At 41.0% G+C, this 16,932-nt stretch overlaps 1 protein-coding gene across 1 annotated transcript in view; it reads right to left on the bottom strand.

The window, feature by feature from the left end:
* Positions 1–16,932, bottom strand: part of pcdh11 (protocadherin 11) — a 124,901-nt gene that overhangs the window by 106,152 nt on the left and 1,817 nt on the right. Inside the window, exons 2-3 of the mRNA XM_080466032.1 lie at positions 11,693–12,271; positions 3,329–5,836 (exon numbers count right to left, since the gene is read on the bottom strand). Of these exons, the coding sequence (XP_080322158.1) occupies positions 3,329–5,836; positions 11,693–12,232 (3,048 nt within the window). The 5' untranslated portion in view covers positions 12,233–12,271. The remainder of the gene's footprint in view (positions 1–3,328; positions 5,837–11,692; positions 12,272–16,932) is intronic.

Below are 16,932 nucleotides of genomic sequence, written 5' to 3' on the forward strand. Positions count from 1 at the left end.
CAGCTCCCGCGGTGTAATGAACCCATATGGTGGCGCAAATCTGAAGTCTCTGAAGTATTTTTATACGCTTTACTCTTCATCAGCTACATCTGTAAAGTCCCTGAAAACATTTTGGTGACCTTCAACTAGAATTATCTTCTCCTGTGCTCCGTCCCATTATTATTCCACGGGTGGGCTTTTTGTCTTTGCTTTGTTTTCACCCACTTTAGGTGTGTGGCAATGAGAGATCAGTGTAAAGGCACTAAAAGCACTATGTGTCGCTTTTGAGGAAGAAAAAGAAAAAAAACTCAACATCCCGCCTGTGATCTCAGCTTTTTGGAGTTTGGTATTATGATGAAGAGAGACAGAAAAGCTAGCACTTACAGACCAAATGCAAGTTTTGCTTTAAGAACCACACTTGAAGTAAAGCTTTACACATTTGACTGCGCTCAGATATTCCGTCTCTCTTTTTTTATAATTTTTCATTTTTTTTTACCTCATCACATGAAAGCAAAATCCACACCTTTTGAAGAAGTGCTGTTTTTAAGAGTTCTTCTTCACACTTTGAAAATGGAGTCGTTTCAAAGAAGCACAAAGATTAAATCAAACGGATGATATTGTAACACGGCCTCAACAGTCGTGGCTGCTGGTCATCTATTGTCACTTTGGATCTGAAGATCGGGACTCACCCGAAGATATTTTGTGGCATCCCTGATAATCTTAAAGGACGGCTGCCTTTTTTTTTTTTTTTTTTTCCCTTCACTTATCAGCCTCATTCGCAAACCTATTACAGTGATTTTAATCATACTGTATTACGAGTGATTAACCCTTTAGTGCATTTAATTAACCTTTGCAGCCACCGATTCTCATCAGGCAAACCTTCCTGCTATTTTTTTCCATTACTCAGGCTTTAAATAAGCACAGTTTAAACTGGTGGGAAATCTAATGTCTAAAGTGGGATGAATCACTTGTCAATTGCTTAAGGGGACAGAAAAAAAAAATGGGTGTATTGTCAGCTTAACATCAATGAAAAATGTGGCTCTTAAGTGGAATCAATCAGAACCGGCTTTTTACATATACCGAACAATCAAGTACTGCGAGTATGGGGCACAGAAATATGAGCATATTTGACATTTTAAACCTGTCATCTGTTAAATCATTGAATAAATATATCTTGGAAGAAGACTAAAGATTTGAGGCAATGTTTAGTAATCATATATTCACTGATCTTAAATTATTCACCCCAAAATTCCCCCTCTGATCACCAAAATAAGTGAAAATCAATTTAAACCCTTAATGCATACAATTCATAATGGATGATAATTCAGAATTGTTGAATGCAGACTGCACATTTTAGCATATTTCAGGGAATTCACTGCCAGTATGGTGGGAAAATCTTTCTGACAAGTCGTCAGTGTGTCGTATAAACACATTATGGATTAAATCTTCGGTACCAGGGGCATGTAGTAGGCTTATGGGTAATGCACCATGGCAGAGCATAGCTTTTAACTCGGGTTTCAAATAAAAGGTGGATGAAGGGAATGACTATCAACTCTGTGTGGGTGTCTTCATAAATTAGCTTAAGTACAATACTTCACAGGATCAACAGTCATTTACTCCAACTATGATATGAGGAATTTAAGCTGGCTAGATGTCACACAGTATCATACTGGGGGCAAAAAAGGAAGCGCTGAACCAAACATCCAGAAACTCGGTGCAACATGAGGCTAGACACAAACAAAAGCGGGCACCTCATCAAACACAATCAATTATTGATGCAATATCATGAAATTGACCCAAAATTGGATGAATGGCAGTTGTGATAATCATGATCAAAACAGTAACGGAAATGAAAGGCAGTGCAACAAGGAAACAGCCAAAATCTTTCCCCCCAAAAAAATCTTAAAAAAAAAAAAAAAAAAACATTAAAAAAAATGAAAAAAAAACAAACAAGAAAATGGTTATAAACAAATCAGCTGGAGGTGTAAATTAAGGCGGCACTTGCATCAGTATGAATAAATTGCTACACCACACACAGACTAGTCAGCCTTGATTAATTCCATTGTGTTGTGTGTGATGGCAGGTCAAATATCAACATGAACATAGTCTGTCACACGTTAGGGAGACAACGATAGCATTTTTTCATTGTTCTGTCAAACACAACCTGTGACACATTGACGTGGCTAACCTTTGTTGTGATGTCGTCACATGCTCTTTGTGGGCTAATTTAAAGAATGTAAAAAGTGTGTATAAACATATGCCATTTGCACCAATAATTGGGGACATTAAAGGAGAGCATTTATGAGCTGAATGCAACATTGGCCTGCCAGGTTTTTTTTTATGGACTACGGCTCCCTTGGTGTTTAAGTATATTGGTCTCAAGGCTCTGCGTCACCTTGATCTCTGCGACCCCTTCCCCCCCGCCCGGAGCAGTAGTCAGTCTTCCCCACAGCGCTCTGCTCTAGCTGTCAGTACTGAGCAAGGCCACCTCTCCTTACCTCTGATTTACATTTATTTCCCTTGCCAGCTTTTATTTATTGGGGCACTTCGCATTTGGCACATATCTCTTAGGGAATCATAAGCCCTTCGCTGTACCTTGGCATTCAAATGAGTTTCCCTCCCACAATGCCTCACTGGCACAATTAAGACGGCACTCAACATTTTGAGCAGAAAATCCACCAAAAAGTGAGCTTTTTTTTTTTTTTTTTTCATGCTTTCGCACATCAAGGGCACTTTTTTTTGTTTTTGCTTTGCATTATTACCTTTGCACATTTTGCCTGAATGAATACCTGATGAAATGAGTAGCGTCTTAATGCTTTTTGCAAGCCTTGTTTAAACACGTTAGCCAAATGTTCAAAGGCTTATTTGCCCTTGAACTCAATTGCGTCATCAGACAGTTCAAATATTGTTGCCTCTTTTTAAAGTCAGGCTACATTGTCATTTACTGTTTACAAAGAAGTTTAGGGATTTTAATCATCATAACTGCACTGGAGACATCACTCAACCTTTTAATGAATATAAAATGAACCTACATATGTATTTTGGTACATGATTAAGCAATGATGATTGCTTGTAAAGGAGAATTAGTACAAGAATTAAACTGAGCCAAGTGAAAAAGTCTGTCGTTTTAATTGTGACAAAATATGTTTTATTCATCTGTTTTGTTTCTTGAGCATTCCTACTTTTATGTGCAAATGACATTCATGTAGACATGATCGTGATCTGTGTTTGAAAATCCCCGAGCTTTATGCTCCCACCCTCCCCTTTTCACATCACCTACCAGGGGACTGCGAGGGGAGTGTGAGGACGGACTAGTGTGGGTGGGTTTAAAAAGGAAGTCATGAATTACCTGTCGGGTGGTGATTTGCCCCGTAGTCTTGAATCCCCCCTGACAGCTGCACTCTGAGACACTGTATGGGTCGGAACTAGTCGACGAGCACTTGGAGAGTGAGTCACAGCCCACCACGAACGTGTTGTCCAAGGGAAGCTCCTGGATCACATGGTGTTTCTTTGGGGCCACAGGAGTTTCCGGTTTAATTTGAAAGGTAGGCTGAGGGGACGCAGACTTGTAATGCTTGGCTAAATCTGGGCTGTCGGGTTTGAAGGTTGTAGGCGTGGTCGCCCAATTGTACTTCCCCATGGTTTGCTCCTCAAGCTCCACAGGGAGATCCAGCGTACCATTAACATGCTCATGGGTGGGGTCGTCAGGCTTGGATTCATCTATGGTCACAAAGTTCAACAGAAGGCTCTTGGGAGATCGCTTCTTCCTCTTCTTTTTTTTCTTGATCTGGCGATTCTCTTGGTTGGGTGACACCCACTCCCCACTCTGCTTGCCCTTTTGTACTACTTTGTGTCTGGGTGTCTGCCGGCAGCGCACCAAAGCAGTCACAAATATCACCAGGATGACGGTCATAGTTCCTGCTATGATGGCTATGACAACAATCACATATCCATTAGCTTGAGGTGTCACCTCACTGTCCCCTATGTTACGGTCCAAAGGTGTCTCCATGCTTTTCCGCAGCTGCTCTTGGATGAAGGTAGCATTTGACACAGTGTCATTGACAAACAAGTGAATGAGTGCAATGGCATGTAATGACTCAGGCTGACCTAAATCTTTGACCTTGACAACCAGCCTATGCAGCCCCTGATCAGCTGCTACTATTTTCTCCTGCAGTGTTATGTTACCCGTTGTTCTATCGATGGCAAAAAGACCTCGAGGGGAGACCCTAGATGTGATGATGATGCTGCTGATGATACTGTACTGCAGCTCAGCATTCATACCTGTGTCATTGTCAATGGCAAATACTCTGGTTACCACAGCACCAGGGGTAATGGTGGTTCGTACTAAGTCATAGGAGTAATTGGAGGATGGGATGACGAACACAGGGCGATTGTCATTCACATCGACAACATTGATGGTGACCTTGGCATAGGAGGAGCTTGGAGGTTGCCCTCCATCAACAGCCTTGACCATGAAGGTGTAGGAGCTTTGCTGCTCCCTATCAAAGGTGATATTGGGTTTGATCACGCCAGTTTGAGGGTCAATGATGAAATTGTCCTTCCCGTTCAAAATGGAGAGAGTTACAACCGCATTATCTCCAGCGTCTGCATCAGTTACTGTGATTAAGCCCACGGTTCCATAGAGAGGCAGGTTCTCAGGCACATAGAAGTTGTACTCGGGGTGTGTGAAAGCTGGACTGTTGTCATTAAGGTCCTGGACGATTAGCCTGACAGTGACATTGCTCTGCAGGGATGTAGAGCCATTGTCTCTTGCTATGACAGTGAATGAGTACCTCTCCTGCTTTTCTCTGTCCAGTCGTTTGCCAACAGAGAGAATTCCTGACCGTCTGTCTATGTTAAAACCATCAGGTGCATCAGGGCCAAGGGTATAGATAATCTCAGCATTACGTCCACTGTCTGCATCAGTGGCGCTGATTTTTATTAACTGTGTCGAGGGGTCATTGTTCTCCGGTATGGAAAGCTGGATTTCCGGCTGGGGAAAAATGGGCGCATTGTCATTTTCATCCTTGATTTTGATTAAGACCATAGCAGAAGTGTTCAAAGGGGGCGTCCCCCTATCCGAGGCAACTATCTTAATTGCATATTCTCGAGTCGTCTCAAAATCTAGAGGGGCAGCTGTCTCAAGCAGGAACTGATCATTAAAGACAGGTTTCAACCGAAAAGGAACATCATGGTCAGTGTAGCAAGCTACTTTGCCATAAAGCTCTGCATCCTTGTCAGTAACAGTAATTAGAGCTATTTTGGTGTTGAGAGGTGCATTTTCAGATAGGAGAACAGTCCCATTAACTAGGTTGATAATGTAGCGAGTGTCTATCGAAGGAACATTGTCATTAATGTCCGTTACATTAACAATCACTGTGGCTCTGGAAGGGGTGGAGCTGCCATCACTGGCCAGCACGATGAGTTTATGAACAGGAGTTACTTCTCTGTCCAGAGGCTGCTTCACAGTGATCAGTCCCGTGGAACTGTTGATGGCAAAGTGACGTTTGGTTGAAGAAGAGATCTGGTTGCTGAAGGCAAAATGGATCTGTGCATTGGAACCCAAGTCTGCGTCCGTGGCATGAAGCTGAGCGACCGACGTCCCCATTGGAGCGTTCTCCGGCACTGACACCTCCAATTCGCTGTCCTTGAAGATGGGACGGTTGTCGTTGACATCAGAAATGGTGACCTGGAGAATGGCAGTGCTGGACTTCGGAGGGTTGCCACCGTCCTCTACCTTTATCTTCATGACAAAGGTGTCTTTCTGCTCACGGTCCAAGTTCTGCTGTACGATAAGCTGTGGCCACTTGTCACCTTCAGGGGTCTCAATGATGTCTAAGCCAAATTCATTGACACTCTGCAAAGACAAGACATTATGTTTAGTTAACTGGATTCTATGACACTCACACACAACAGTTAACAAAAACACGATACCAATGAATTCCATGAACTAAGCTTCACATGCTGTCATTTTTAAGTGAAGAAAAGAAAGGTATACTGGTGTGGTGAGAACTGCCGCATAATATAGAGTGCTTTATTTTTCTGAACAGCTTGTATTTTGGAACAGCTTGTTGAGACATTTCCTTAGGTTATGCAGGTTCACTTGAAGCCCTCCTCATGCATTCTGATGAATTTCGAGAACATGTTTAACAGCCTGACACATTCTGTTATATGAGTGCTCCGCTCATCTTATACTGATCCCTGTCAACGTGCAAATCATTAGCGCGTTTCAAGTTTCAGTTTTATTTGTTTTCTGGCAAACTATAAAATAAACGCAGCAAACAATATCAAATGTTAGTTAATTAATCCTTTCAAACCATGAACGATCATTGTTATGAATGAAGTCCCTCCACCTCTCCAAGAAACTACCGCTTGAGGGGATTCATTTGCCTCCTTAACCTCCTCATGAGATTGCCTCTGTCTTTACTAAAATGAGATTTCACTCTTCCTTCCTATCTTGTGTCATGTTCGAATGGAGCAGGAAACCTTACAACATTTCGACTTTATAATAGAAGAAAGAAACCGCACTCTACAGAGACACACCAACACGCTCCTATTTAAATAGACCACAAGACCAGATCGCCATAGATTAAGGGAAGGAGAGTGAAGAATCCTGCATATTAGAAAAAAGCTTTTTGCTCAAGAAAAGCTAAAGCAAGGCAAAAGTAAAGCCTGAGGAAAATGAAAACAAATGCATGAGTAATCCACACGAGAAACCCGAGGAACTGGCACTGGCTGTTAAGAGTAATTGCTTCCCATCCAAAAAACTAGCACTAATGTTTACAATTTCGAATGGAGTACGGTATGGATCTGTGCAGGGGGGAAAAGTAGAGAGAGAGAGAGAGAGAGAGGAAAGGAGGGGAGAAGTAAGTGACAGAAAAGGAGAGGAGGAGAAAGAGAGAGAAGGGGGAGGAAATAAGAAGAAGATCAAGCCTGTGAATGAGCTGCATGCACATTATGAAACAAAGAAGCCCTTTGAAGCTCTTTCAGTCAGAAGCAGTTTCATGGTAAAACAAGAAAAAGCATCCTCTTTAAAGAGATAAGCTTCATGCTGCACATAATGTTGGAAGAGATTACTCTGTCTAGGCACAGCTATCAAATGAGATTAAGATATATACATTCTCCTTGTTCAAGGGATGAACATTTCAACCAAATTCAGAGCACAAGAGTCCTGAGTGGGTTTCAAAATCTCAAACTGTCCTTGTGCCAACACGGCGTTGTAGCCCTCACAAGGAAACGTGCAGCTGCAGCATGTAAATTATTGTGTACTCTGAAAAATTGCTTGCTGAGGGAATGTTGTCGACATGTCAGTGATTGACAGAACTACTTAAAACAGCCAACACTGCAGCAACAATCTTTCAGACCTTATTTTGTGATCCTTCTGGCAAGCACAAGTCATGTAGGGATAAACAGACATGGCGTATAAAACTCTGCGTTACAATATGAAGAAACTGCCCTATGGATTAACTAATCTAAATCTTTATGCACAATCCAGAACTGTTACTGTTGTAACTGAAAGGTTCAGGAAAACATTGTGGGAGCTGTATTGTTATGAATTACTCCATCCGTACAGAGCTCCCCAATCCTCAGCTGTTTGAATAGTTCAGGGATTCGGCACAGTAGCTCAGTATCTGCCCTGATATTTGGCAAAGCCTGATGTTAATAGTAGGATGTTGAGTTAGAATGTGTCAAAGGGAATGCTGCACAATGATTTATGAGCTAGCATTTCCTCTATGCTTTTGTCTTGGTTCCACACAATTTTACAACTGACAAGACAGCACTCACCGCATTTCAATAAGTTGAAGAGAGCTATCTCTCAGGGTGTGCATCCTCCTGAATGCAGAATTAGTCTGGTGGATTGTGATAAGATCTAGGGCAGGCTAAGAAAAGGCCAAATAGTAGCATGAATCACTTACTGCAAAACCTTAAGGCTGAGCAAGAAGGACAAAGCTCCCTAAACGACAAAGTGTGCACACAATACCGTTCCTCACTCTTCTGCCTCACCCGCACTGTCCAGATACATATTTTGTAGGGTTTATTTTTCTTTAGCCAAGATAAGTTGCTTTTCATACCACATTGCATGTAGGTCTCAGTGAGCAAACTGGAGGCGCTGCATTGGAGATATTGGAGGTCTGTGCAGTACACAATTCAATCAGAGTCAGCTAATTTAGATGAAAATGATTGAGGGACACTGACAGAAGCAGAGGTGGCTGACGGTGGGGACAGGTTGATTCTGAACCCCATTTTGTAGGCAGTGCCTCAGATTATCTGTGGAGGCATCTTTCAGTCAAGTTGATGACCTTATTAAAACTCAGAGGAGACTCAGATTGGGCTGTGAATATACGAGGGCGACTCCAGTCACGGTGATGCCCAAGGATGGGACTAAATAGGGAGTAGTATTCATCACAAGCTATAGCACCGCTTTATAGTGCTGATAGAAACTCACTTTCTTGCTCTCCCTCCTTTCTTTCATTCTCCCCTCATTCTTTTCTTCTCGATCCCTCACCCACTATTGCCCCTGGCTATGATCTCATGCATATAATTAACACACAAGAACCTGGGAATTGTTTGCCTCTTTTGTCAAACCCAAGAAAAAGATAATGTGTCAAAATAGGATGCTAATGAAAAGTGGAAATGCTTGACAGTGAACTCTCTGCCTCAAAATGTAGTGCCTATAGGCAAGCATGCGATGAATTAATCAAATTATTCTTGCTACTTTGGATTGAAGACGGAATACATTTTGCATCTTCAAATTATTTTGGGAATAAAATTGGTCAGAACAACACTTGAAGCACTTTAAAAAAAAAAGTGCTTCATCTACTCAAAAAGCTCAGGTATATTTCGGATACAAAAAGTGGATTGCCCTTAGAAATTACTGCAGAAAATGCCTAGAAAGGTGGCAGAAGGGTGAATCTAAGAGCTCCCCAGACTGTCCAGCCACAACACAGATGTCCACTTCATCATCTTGACTATCAGTCGGGCAAAGTACAAACTCAGTAACAGAGCATTTATCTGAGTGGTGTGATATTAACAAGTTGCCCACTTCAATGTGCTGAAAAGACGCTGACACTGGACTAATGTGATCCTTCAAAATCCGACACCGCTGGAATAAAGAAAGAGATCAATGTTTGCAGAAAGCAAATCTATAAGCCAAATCATCAGCTGAATTTATTTTCGGACTGACTTGTGTTTTCACTGTGTTGATCTGAGCTATTATTTGAATGTATAAAGCGACTGAATCTCCTTTCCAAGCAGCTCCTCCTCCATCCATGCATGTGATTGCTTTCTCTGACCTTGACTATTTCTTGGGACAACCTTTCTACAATTCAAGTGACGTAACACACTGCTGCACTGATGGCAGTGTTTCGCTCAAAGAATGATTACCAGCCATTATGTGTAGAGCTGGAGGACTTTATAAGATTAAATTACCTGTTGTCTCTCTTAGCTTTGGAAAAGGACAAAGTTTGTCACTAAGGTTACCAGACTTCTTTCATTAGTCACTTGCGACGACAACTCAGACAAGCTATAACTACGGACAGTGACAGACCATGGACTATGGCTTCTATGGTCTTAAGCAATTCGTAGCAATTTAAGAACCATACCCAGCACAACACAACAAAACTGGCCAAACTATAATTCTGAGGGAGCTTTGGAGACAAATCTCACAGGACCATACAAAGATAGTCCAAGGGTGGCTTAGCGGCCAAGAGCTATTCTAGGAAATGCTTGCACATTCCTTTCCCACTAAACCCCTTGCTTTCTCCTGCACTTCTGAAATAAAAGATACCAAAGGCTGTAAATGTCTCTGGCTCTTTAAACACTTCTCCCTGTGTTTTACTCATATGGAACATTGGGGCACAAGGAAATTAATCTCGAGTACAATGAGAATATAATGAGAAGAACTGAATCAGGCACGCAGAGCCAAGTTTGCTGTAAGACGAATTTCCTGCAAACGATAATACAACCACCGCCTAGGCACAGGTTTTAGAAAGCTATATATTGTGAAAAGGGCAAAGAAAATTATTGCAGATGATCATCATTATGAGCAGAACATTTGGTTGGTGATTTTCCAGGCATGAACAATTCAGGACATTGCACTGGAGAGGTCTTGGCAGTGGGTAGACTCTTTAAAAATGCAAATTGGTATTCAAGGCAGACGCGGACAGCAGTGATTCTTTTCATTCCAGCACAGTGTTAACTTCATCTGAGATTCCAAGACGGACTTGTCATTTCTGTCTCACGCTGTTATTTCAGATACAACAACTTCTCTGTATTTATTGTGTTTTGGGTGTCCTCCAGAGGGCTTGCATCTCCCTCTTTGATTACACGTCATGTGTATAAACCTATGTCATCCCCAAAGCTTATCTATTCCGGAAGCTTTAAGTGTTACGTCGTCTGTAAACAAACGGTGCGCGATATTATCTTACGTTTCTGAATTTAGGGCAGGGTCCATTACGTAGCAGCGAGTATTGCTATACACCATATTAGAACATCAGAAAAAAGCTTTTCCTGGTTTCGTGTGAGACACATATTAACATAATACTGCTCATTTCTTCTCACTTGCATTAATCTGCTGTTTTCAGTCCCTGTAACCTGTTGCTCGAAATTGGATATGCAATATGTGCTGTGTCTGCACTTTCGACTGTATGCCCACTGATATTACAGTACAGGGTGAAAACTTGCTCGCTTTTACAGCCTCCTCCCATAATGAAATCAAGCGTTTGGAAATATTAATGGCTGGCATAAAGTATTTTAGGCTTTGCAACATATTCCACATTATGAAAAAGTAGGTCATATTTTCATTGCAGGGTTTAAATTAATTTCTTTTGTTTACACATACATTGCAGCAGTACCCTCACTATGCACCGCAGTCTGTTGTTGGTTTATGGAACAAACAAATGCAGGGTCTAAATACTATTATCTGGCATCCTAAAAAATCCCAAACAAACAAACAAACAAACAGAGTCGTGAAGAATGACATTATACTAATTAAGAATAGTCCATGAATCAGAGCTGACATAGACGGGCGACATGCTGCAGGCACAGCAATGTCAGAGCTTAATCAATATAATGTGTGCTGGATATTCTGCTTGCATCGAACACAGCCATCTAATTCGAAAGAGACAATTAATTTTATACTTATTATCTTGTTTTTATCCTTTGTAATTGTTTCTACAAGATAAAATACAAAAGTCATTTAGTACTCTTTTTTCAATTAAAGGTCAATTAAATGTATGACTATAATAGTTTCTGTTTCTAATTCATACTAGTCTTTCAAGTAAACCAGTAACTTGCACACAGTTTGAGGAACCAAAAGGCCCCCCTGTGCCCACATCTTTCACTATCACAGTCTCTATCACTAATTCACTCTAATTAATTTGTACGAAATGACTTTCGGTCTCAACATGAGATTGCAGACATGCAGTAATAGAATCTATCAACTTTAATTTCAATGGAGTGGATCTTCTCTTGGGAATGCATCTCTTCAGATACTTGGATGTTTTTGAGATTAATTTTCGAATTACAGCTAGCAGTTCATCAATTATCGAACAGATTCAGGATACAGACAAGGCGTGACAAAACTGCCTCATCAGAATAACATTCCACGTTTTACAATAATTGCTTTCTCTTAAGGTTTTTCCTCCATCCCAACAAGGTCTCCATTAGTGTTTGTTTGTGATGCTGAAGAAGATGAACCAGGAGTAATTCTCACCTTGACGAGTTCGTAATGTTGGATCCCATTGATTCCTACATCAGGGTCAAATGCTGAGGGCACCGGGTATCGGGTGTTGATGGCTGTGTTCTCTGGGATGGAGATGTTTATTACAGTAGATTGGAACAGCGGCGCGTTGTCGTTCACATCCTCAATCAGGAAGCGGATCTTGACCAGCCGGAAGATCTCGTCTGGCAGAACCGCTACTTCGATCTCGTAATAGCAACGCTTCTCGGTGAAGACCCCCGAACACAGCTTCTCCCGGTCAATCTTGTGATTGGTGGTAAAGATCTCCCCCGTGTTGGCCTCCACCCTCACCAAAGGCACGTCACCTGTCTTGTACACAGGTTTGAACTGCAGTGGAGAAGAGAGCCTGATGTTGGGGTCCAGGTTGAGGTCCAGGTCCTTGCGAAGGTTTCCGATGCGAACGTTCTCCGGCTGCTCCTCCTTCACCGTGTAGTCCCTCTCCTGAGCCAGGCATAGTAAGACTGCACAGGTGAGCAAGACCACCAGCACATGAGCTCGACTTGCTAAGTCCATACTCGAGTAGAGGGGAAATTCTCTTCCACTGCAGCAATTCTACCACAGGAGAAAGACGAGACAGAGAGAGAGAAAAGGAAGAGACACAACATGGAATGTCAGTAAAGAAGATTATGTGGCATTCAGGTTCTAATGTAATTAGTACTATTTTCTCCGACGGAATTTCTCAACGTGACCTCTTTATCCCAACTAGTCATGAGCCATCCTCCTTCCCGTGTCTTTGAGTACAAATTAATGACGGTTTTACACAATTAACCTTTGATGACATCCACCGAGCGAGCAGGCACGTAAAGGTTAGTAGTTCATGCATTCCATCGATCCGTTTCATGGCCTTAATAAACATTTTCAGGTTTTTTTTTTATTGAGAAGCATAAAAGTGACCGAGTTCACTGACAAAACTGCGTGCTTTGAAAAGCTTGTTGACAAGCCACCTTCCTTGAAAAACACTGGTCTGGTAGAAGCCTTGATTCACATTTAGAATTAGACTGAGTCAATATGGTGCATTAGCATCTTCCTAAAGTGCACCTCACATTCAGACTTCAGCTCACTTGTAGGAAGCAGAAATGAGCCTTAAGCGTTGGCGCTTGCATGCATGAACACACACACACACACACACACACACACACACACACACACACACACACACACACACACACACACACACACACACACACACACACACACACACACACATACCGTCCTACTGCTTGACAGCAGCTATTAATGGAGAGCCTCATTTGTTCTGAATGTAAACAATTGAGCTCTCAAATATTTCATGAACGCCCATGTGTGTGTGTAAACTAGCACAGCATGATAAGAGCACTGTTCATAGCAACGGCACTGAAAGGAGAATTTCAAAAAAATATTATTCATTGTTGGCGCCACCATCAGTCAAATGAGCGACATTTATTTGCGACTTCATTACATCCTCACAGATGCTTTTTTTCCCCCCACCAATATCAAATTTAAACACTACTGTTTGCAGTTACTACAGAGTGGTAATAAAACCCTGAGGAGAAAAATCCAGCACAGATGGGTTAGCCATAACTGAGCATTATTCATTAATACGTCCTTGCGTGGTGAATACCAGTTCATTTGATGCTGTTGCACAACGAAGTCATTTCAGTGTTTTATATGTGTGAAAGCTTGCCAAAGGGCAAGAACCCCAAGTGCCAAAACCCAAGTAGGTCACTGTAATATGAAGAAGAAATCATACTCTGCAGTACTTGCCCTGGCAGTATATGCTAGTATAAAATATTGACTGCTCTCCACCAGTTAATTAGTAGGCTATATAGTCAGTTACAAGGGGAGCTACTTCAAGTGGTTTGTTAGCTGACTTATTCATTCATTTAACTCCTTTTGAGATCTATTTCACAAATGTGCTACTTTACTTTTCACCAGACTTAAACAAATCCTTGTTAAGGTCTGGCCACACAGGCATTAATGGGCTTTTACATTCCGTTTGACTTTTTTTTATTTTTTTGAAAAAAGAATATAATTTAATTTTCTGGTTTGTTTTTAAGTCAATATTAACACATCAGAGCTATCACTTCATAGGTGCGTGTTGTTTACTTTTCAAAGCAATACTGACTACCCACCTGTACTCAGTGCAATTTATTTAATAGCTAATATTTCCATTACTCATATCCTACTGTGTGTGCTGTGCGTAGGTCCACCAGCTCCCGACGTGTTTGTTAATCTCTTGTGATTTTCCCAAAGATATTGGGTTTGTTTTCACAGGGCGGCTTCCTTGAAATCCTGCATCAATTCCCTTCAATGAATGGCAAAAGTGTGTGACAGCCATTACACAAACAAATTAAAATTGCTGAATTAAAATGCATACATTCCTGCAGCAACAAGGGACCACAAATAGTTCTTTGGGAATCATAATATTTGCTACTTTATGAAATTTCCATCCATTTACATGAGTCAAATAGTATCTGGTATAAAAGGTATGACTACCTAAACTGCACTACAGGGGTCCAATAAATTGGCAAGGCAACAGCGCTCATAGCCATTGAAGCTCTCGGCCCACTGACAAAGGGGGAATTGATTAAAAATAAGAATTTAATTAAGCGGGTTTTTGAATCTGCAACAATTGCAAAGCATTCATGAAATGTGTAAAGACAGGCTTCACACATTTCATAAAGCAGTCACATGAGACTCATTAAAGAACAGTTGGACGGAAGAAAGAAGAAAAAAAAAAACTAAACATGGCTGACATCGATCAGTGTGAGGGTTACTCGTTCTACGCATGCAGCATAGGCAGGCCCACAATGTCACGTCAAAATATTGACGAGATATATCCTATTAGTAACTGCGACACACTTTACTTTGAAGTGTGCATCTTACTGAGAGTGAGCAGCAATTGCTTTACTGTGATGATCGCCAGGCAGTCCAAGGCTGAGCTCGCACAACGCATAATGAAGTTTAAATTACATCCTTAAATGGGATGTGATTCGCCGGAGTGAAAAAACAGAAAAGATCAAAGCTTGATCTAGATTTCCTCGCCCTTCTAAGTGACAATAATGTTCTGCGGGATGAAGGGGTGTAGTATGTTTTCCACTCGGAGCACACGTCGACGTATAAATGTAGTCACAAAAAAACCACAATCTTGTACTACCAATGTGATGCCAGAAAACAGTATTTCACTAGTTTTCACACATACATTAGGATAAAGAGATATATGAAGTGTTTTAGTTCCCAAGTGGAACTACAATGTTAATTAGTTTATGAGGGAAACATGACGCCTTCGACTATCCTGCAGCAAAACACATTTAGGTTTCATATTCTCTCAACTTTCATTGGATTATTTTCTCTTAACATTGATTTTTCCTAACATTAGCACTGCTTTTCACAAGTTACAACTGCTTAAAAACCTGTCCATGAGGAATAAGTTAGGCGAGAGAAGGAATTGTGCTGGAGGGGGGGAAAAAAAAGTAAGAGGGGGGGAGATTCTAGGTGTCAGTCAGAGTGTCTCCTTTGCTTACATTTCACTAGTCTCCTGAAATGCTATTTTGAGCCCCAGACAGCAGCTTGAATCCAGTAGGCAAACTCAAGCATCCCTGCTGGGAGACACGGTGAAGAAGAGCAGGCCGGCCCCGAGATCACTTTACATGACGGTGTGATGGACAGGTCTTTTCCTAGTGTTTGGATCCGCTGAAGGTAGCAGTGAGAGGGGAGACATACAACGAGTGTCAGCCCCCAGCTTCACCCCAAAAGATGCCCTCACTGGAAACTTGCAGTTTAGCTACTCCGAGGCTATGATCCAAGACATTTGGAGTCCTTTAACTGTCAAAGCCAGATTCTTTTACCACGGATGTATCTATCAATATTGCCTGTGGATTCAGACATTTTTAAAAGAAGGTATTTCTGGATTTAATACAGCTGATTGTCTCAAGATTTCTCTCTTTAAACAGCTTAAGGATCACTGACAGCCTGACAGACCAGGTTTCTCTCTTGATCACTCACTTCTTTTTCATTCCACATAGCAACTCCAGTTCTCTTCAGACGGTGGAGAAATGAAAGTTGTTCTCTCTTGGGAAACTTCCACAATGGCTTTATCACTAAGCCATACTACAAAAGGAAGCCGGGGGATAAAATTGATGTGTCACATTGTTAGTTATAGATTGAAAAGGCTCAGTATTCAGATTTAAATGACTATGAGATTTGATCTTTCATTGGTGAAAAAGGGCCATACGCATCAAAGTTTGGATTCACATTTTGCAGCATACAGTTTGTATAAAATCTGGCGAGATGAGTAACAAACTGACAGATCTCAGACCATTCTCGTGACATGGACTAAAACAAAAAAAGTTACTACTTGGATTGTTAAATATTTTTTTTTGTGTTGCTTTTTTTCTTCACCCTTTGCAAAGTGACAAGATAGTTTTCATCAATGTAATTATGGACCTCAAGAGGGCAGTCCATACATGCAAATGTAATCCTAAAGCTAAATATATAAGCGTGGTCCTTTAAGTGGAGCTTTACTTTCTTAAACTTCCTTTTTCCCAAATGAAAACACGTCAAAGTGCAAAATTAACTGAAGTACATTAAAAAAAAAAAAAAGCGTGTCCATAATTCAAACCATTTGTGGTGAATTCAAAAGTGATCTAACACTCACATGACTCACATACACAACTGCTAATATGGGCATTTCACTTTCAACAATACAGGACATAAACTCACACAATAGATAACATATCAAATTTGGATATTTTAAAGTTTTCACATTGCAAGTGAATATTATTGTAGTCTTCATCCCTGACTTTGAATATAGGCAATTGAAACATAGTGTAGTGTGATTTATGGGATGTGGAAACTATGATTAATGGAGAAATATTAAGGAAAATATCTAGGTTTGACTTAAAATATCATGGGTAAACTTATATGGGAGTTTTATATTGACTGTACGTGACTGGGATGGGACGTTTGTGGGAGTCAGACTACAGCAATAACACAAACTCAGCTTGAAAACCCATAAATCAAAGCAGCAGTACAACAAGTTGGGATCCTGGTTTGAAACTCAATGAACTCTTCTTAAAACTAAACCTGCTCTACAGGTTAATGACGCCAAAACTTGTTTTCACTATATAGTTCAATCAATCAATGGCAATTTAACTAAATTGGAAATACATTTGAGCTCAATATGCTGCGTTTGTGTCGACCTGGATGTGTAATGTAAATTGGAATGTGCAAGT

This window comes from Lipophrys pholis, assembly GCF_963383615.2.
Source record: "Lipophrys pholis genome assembly, chromosome: 6".
Classification (NCBI taxonomy): Eukaryota; Metazoa; Chordata; class Actinopteri; order Blenniiformes; family Blenniidae; genus Lipophrys; species Lipophrys pholis.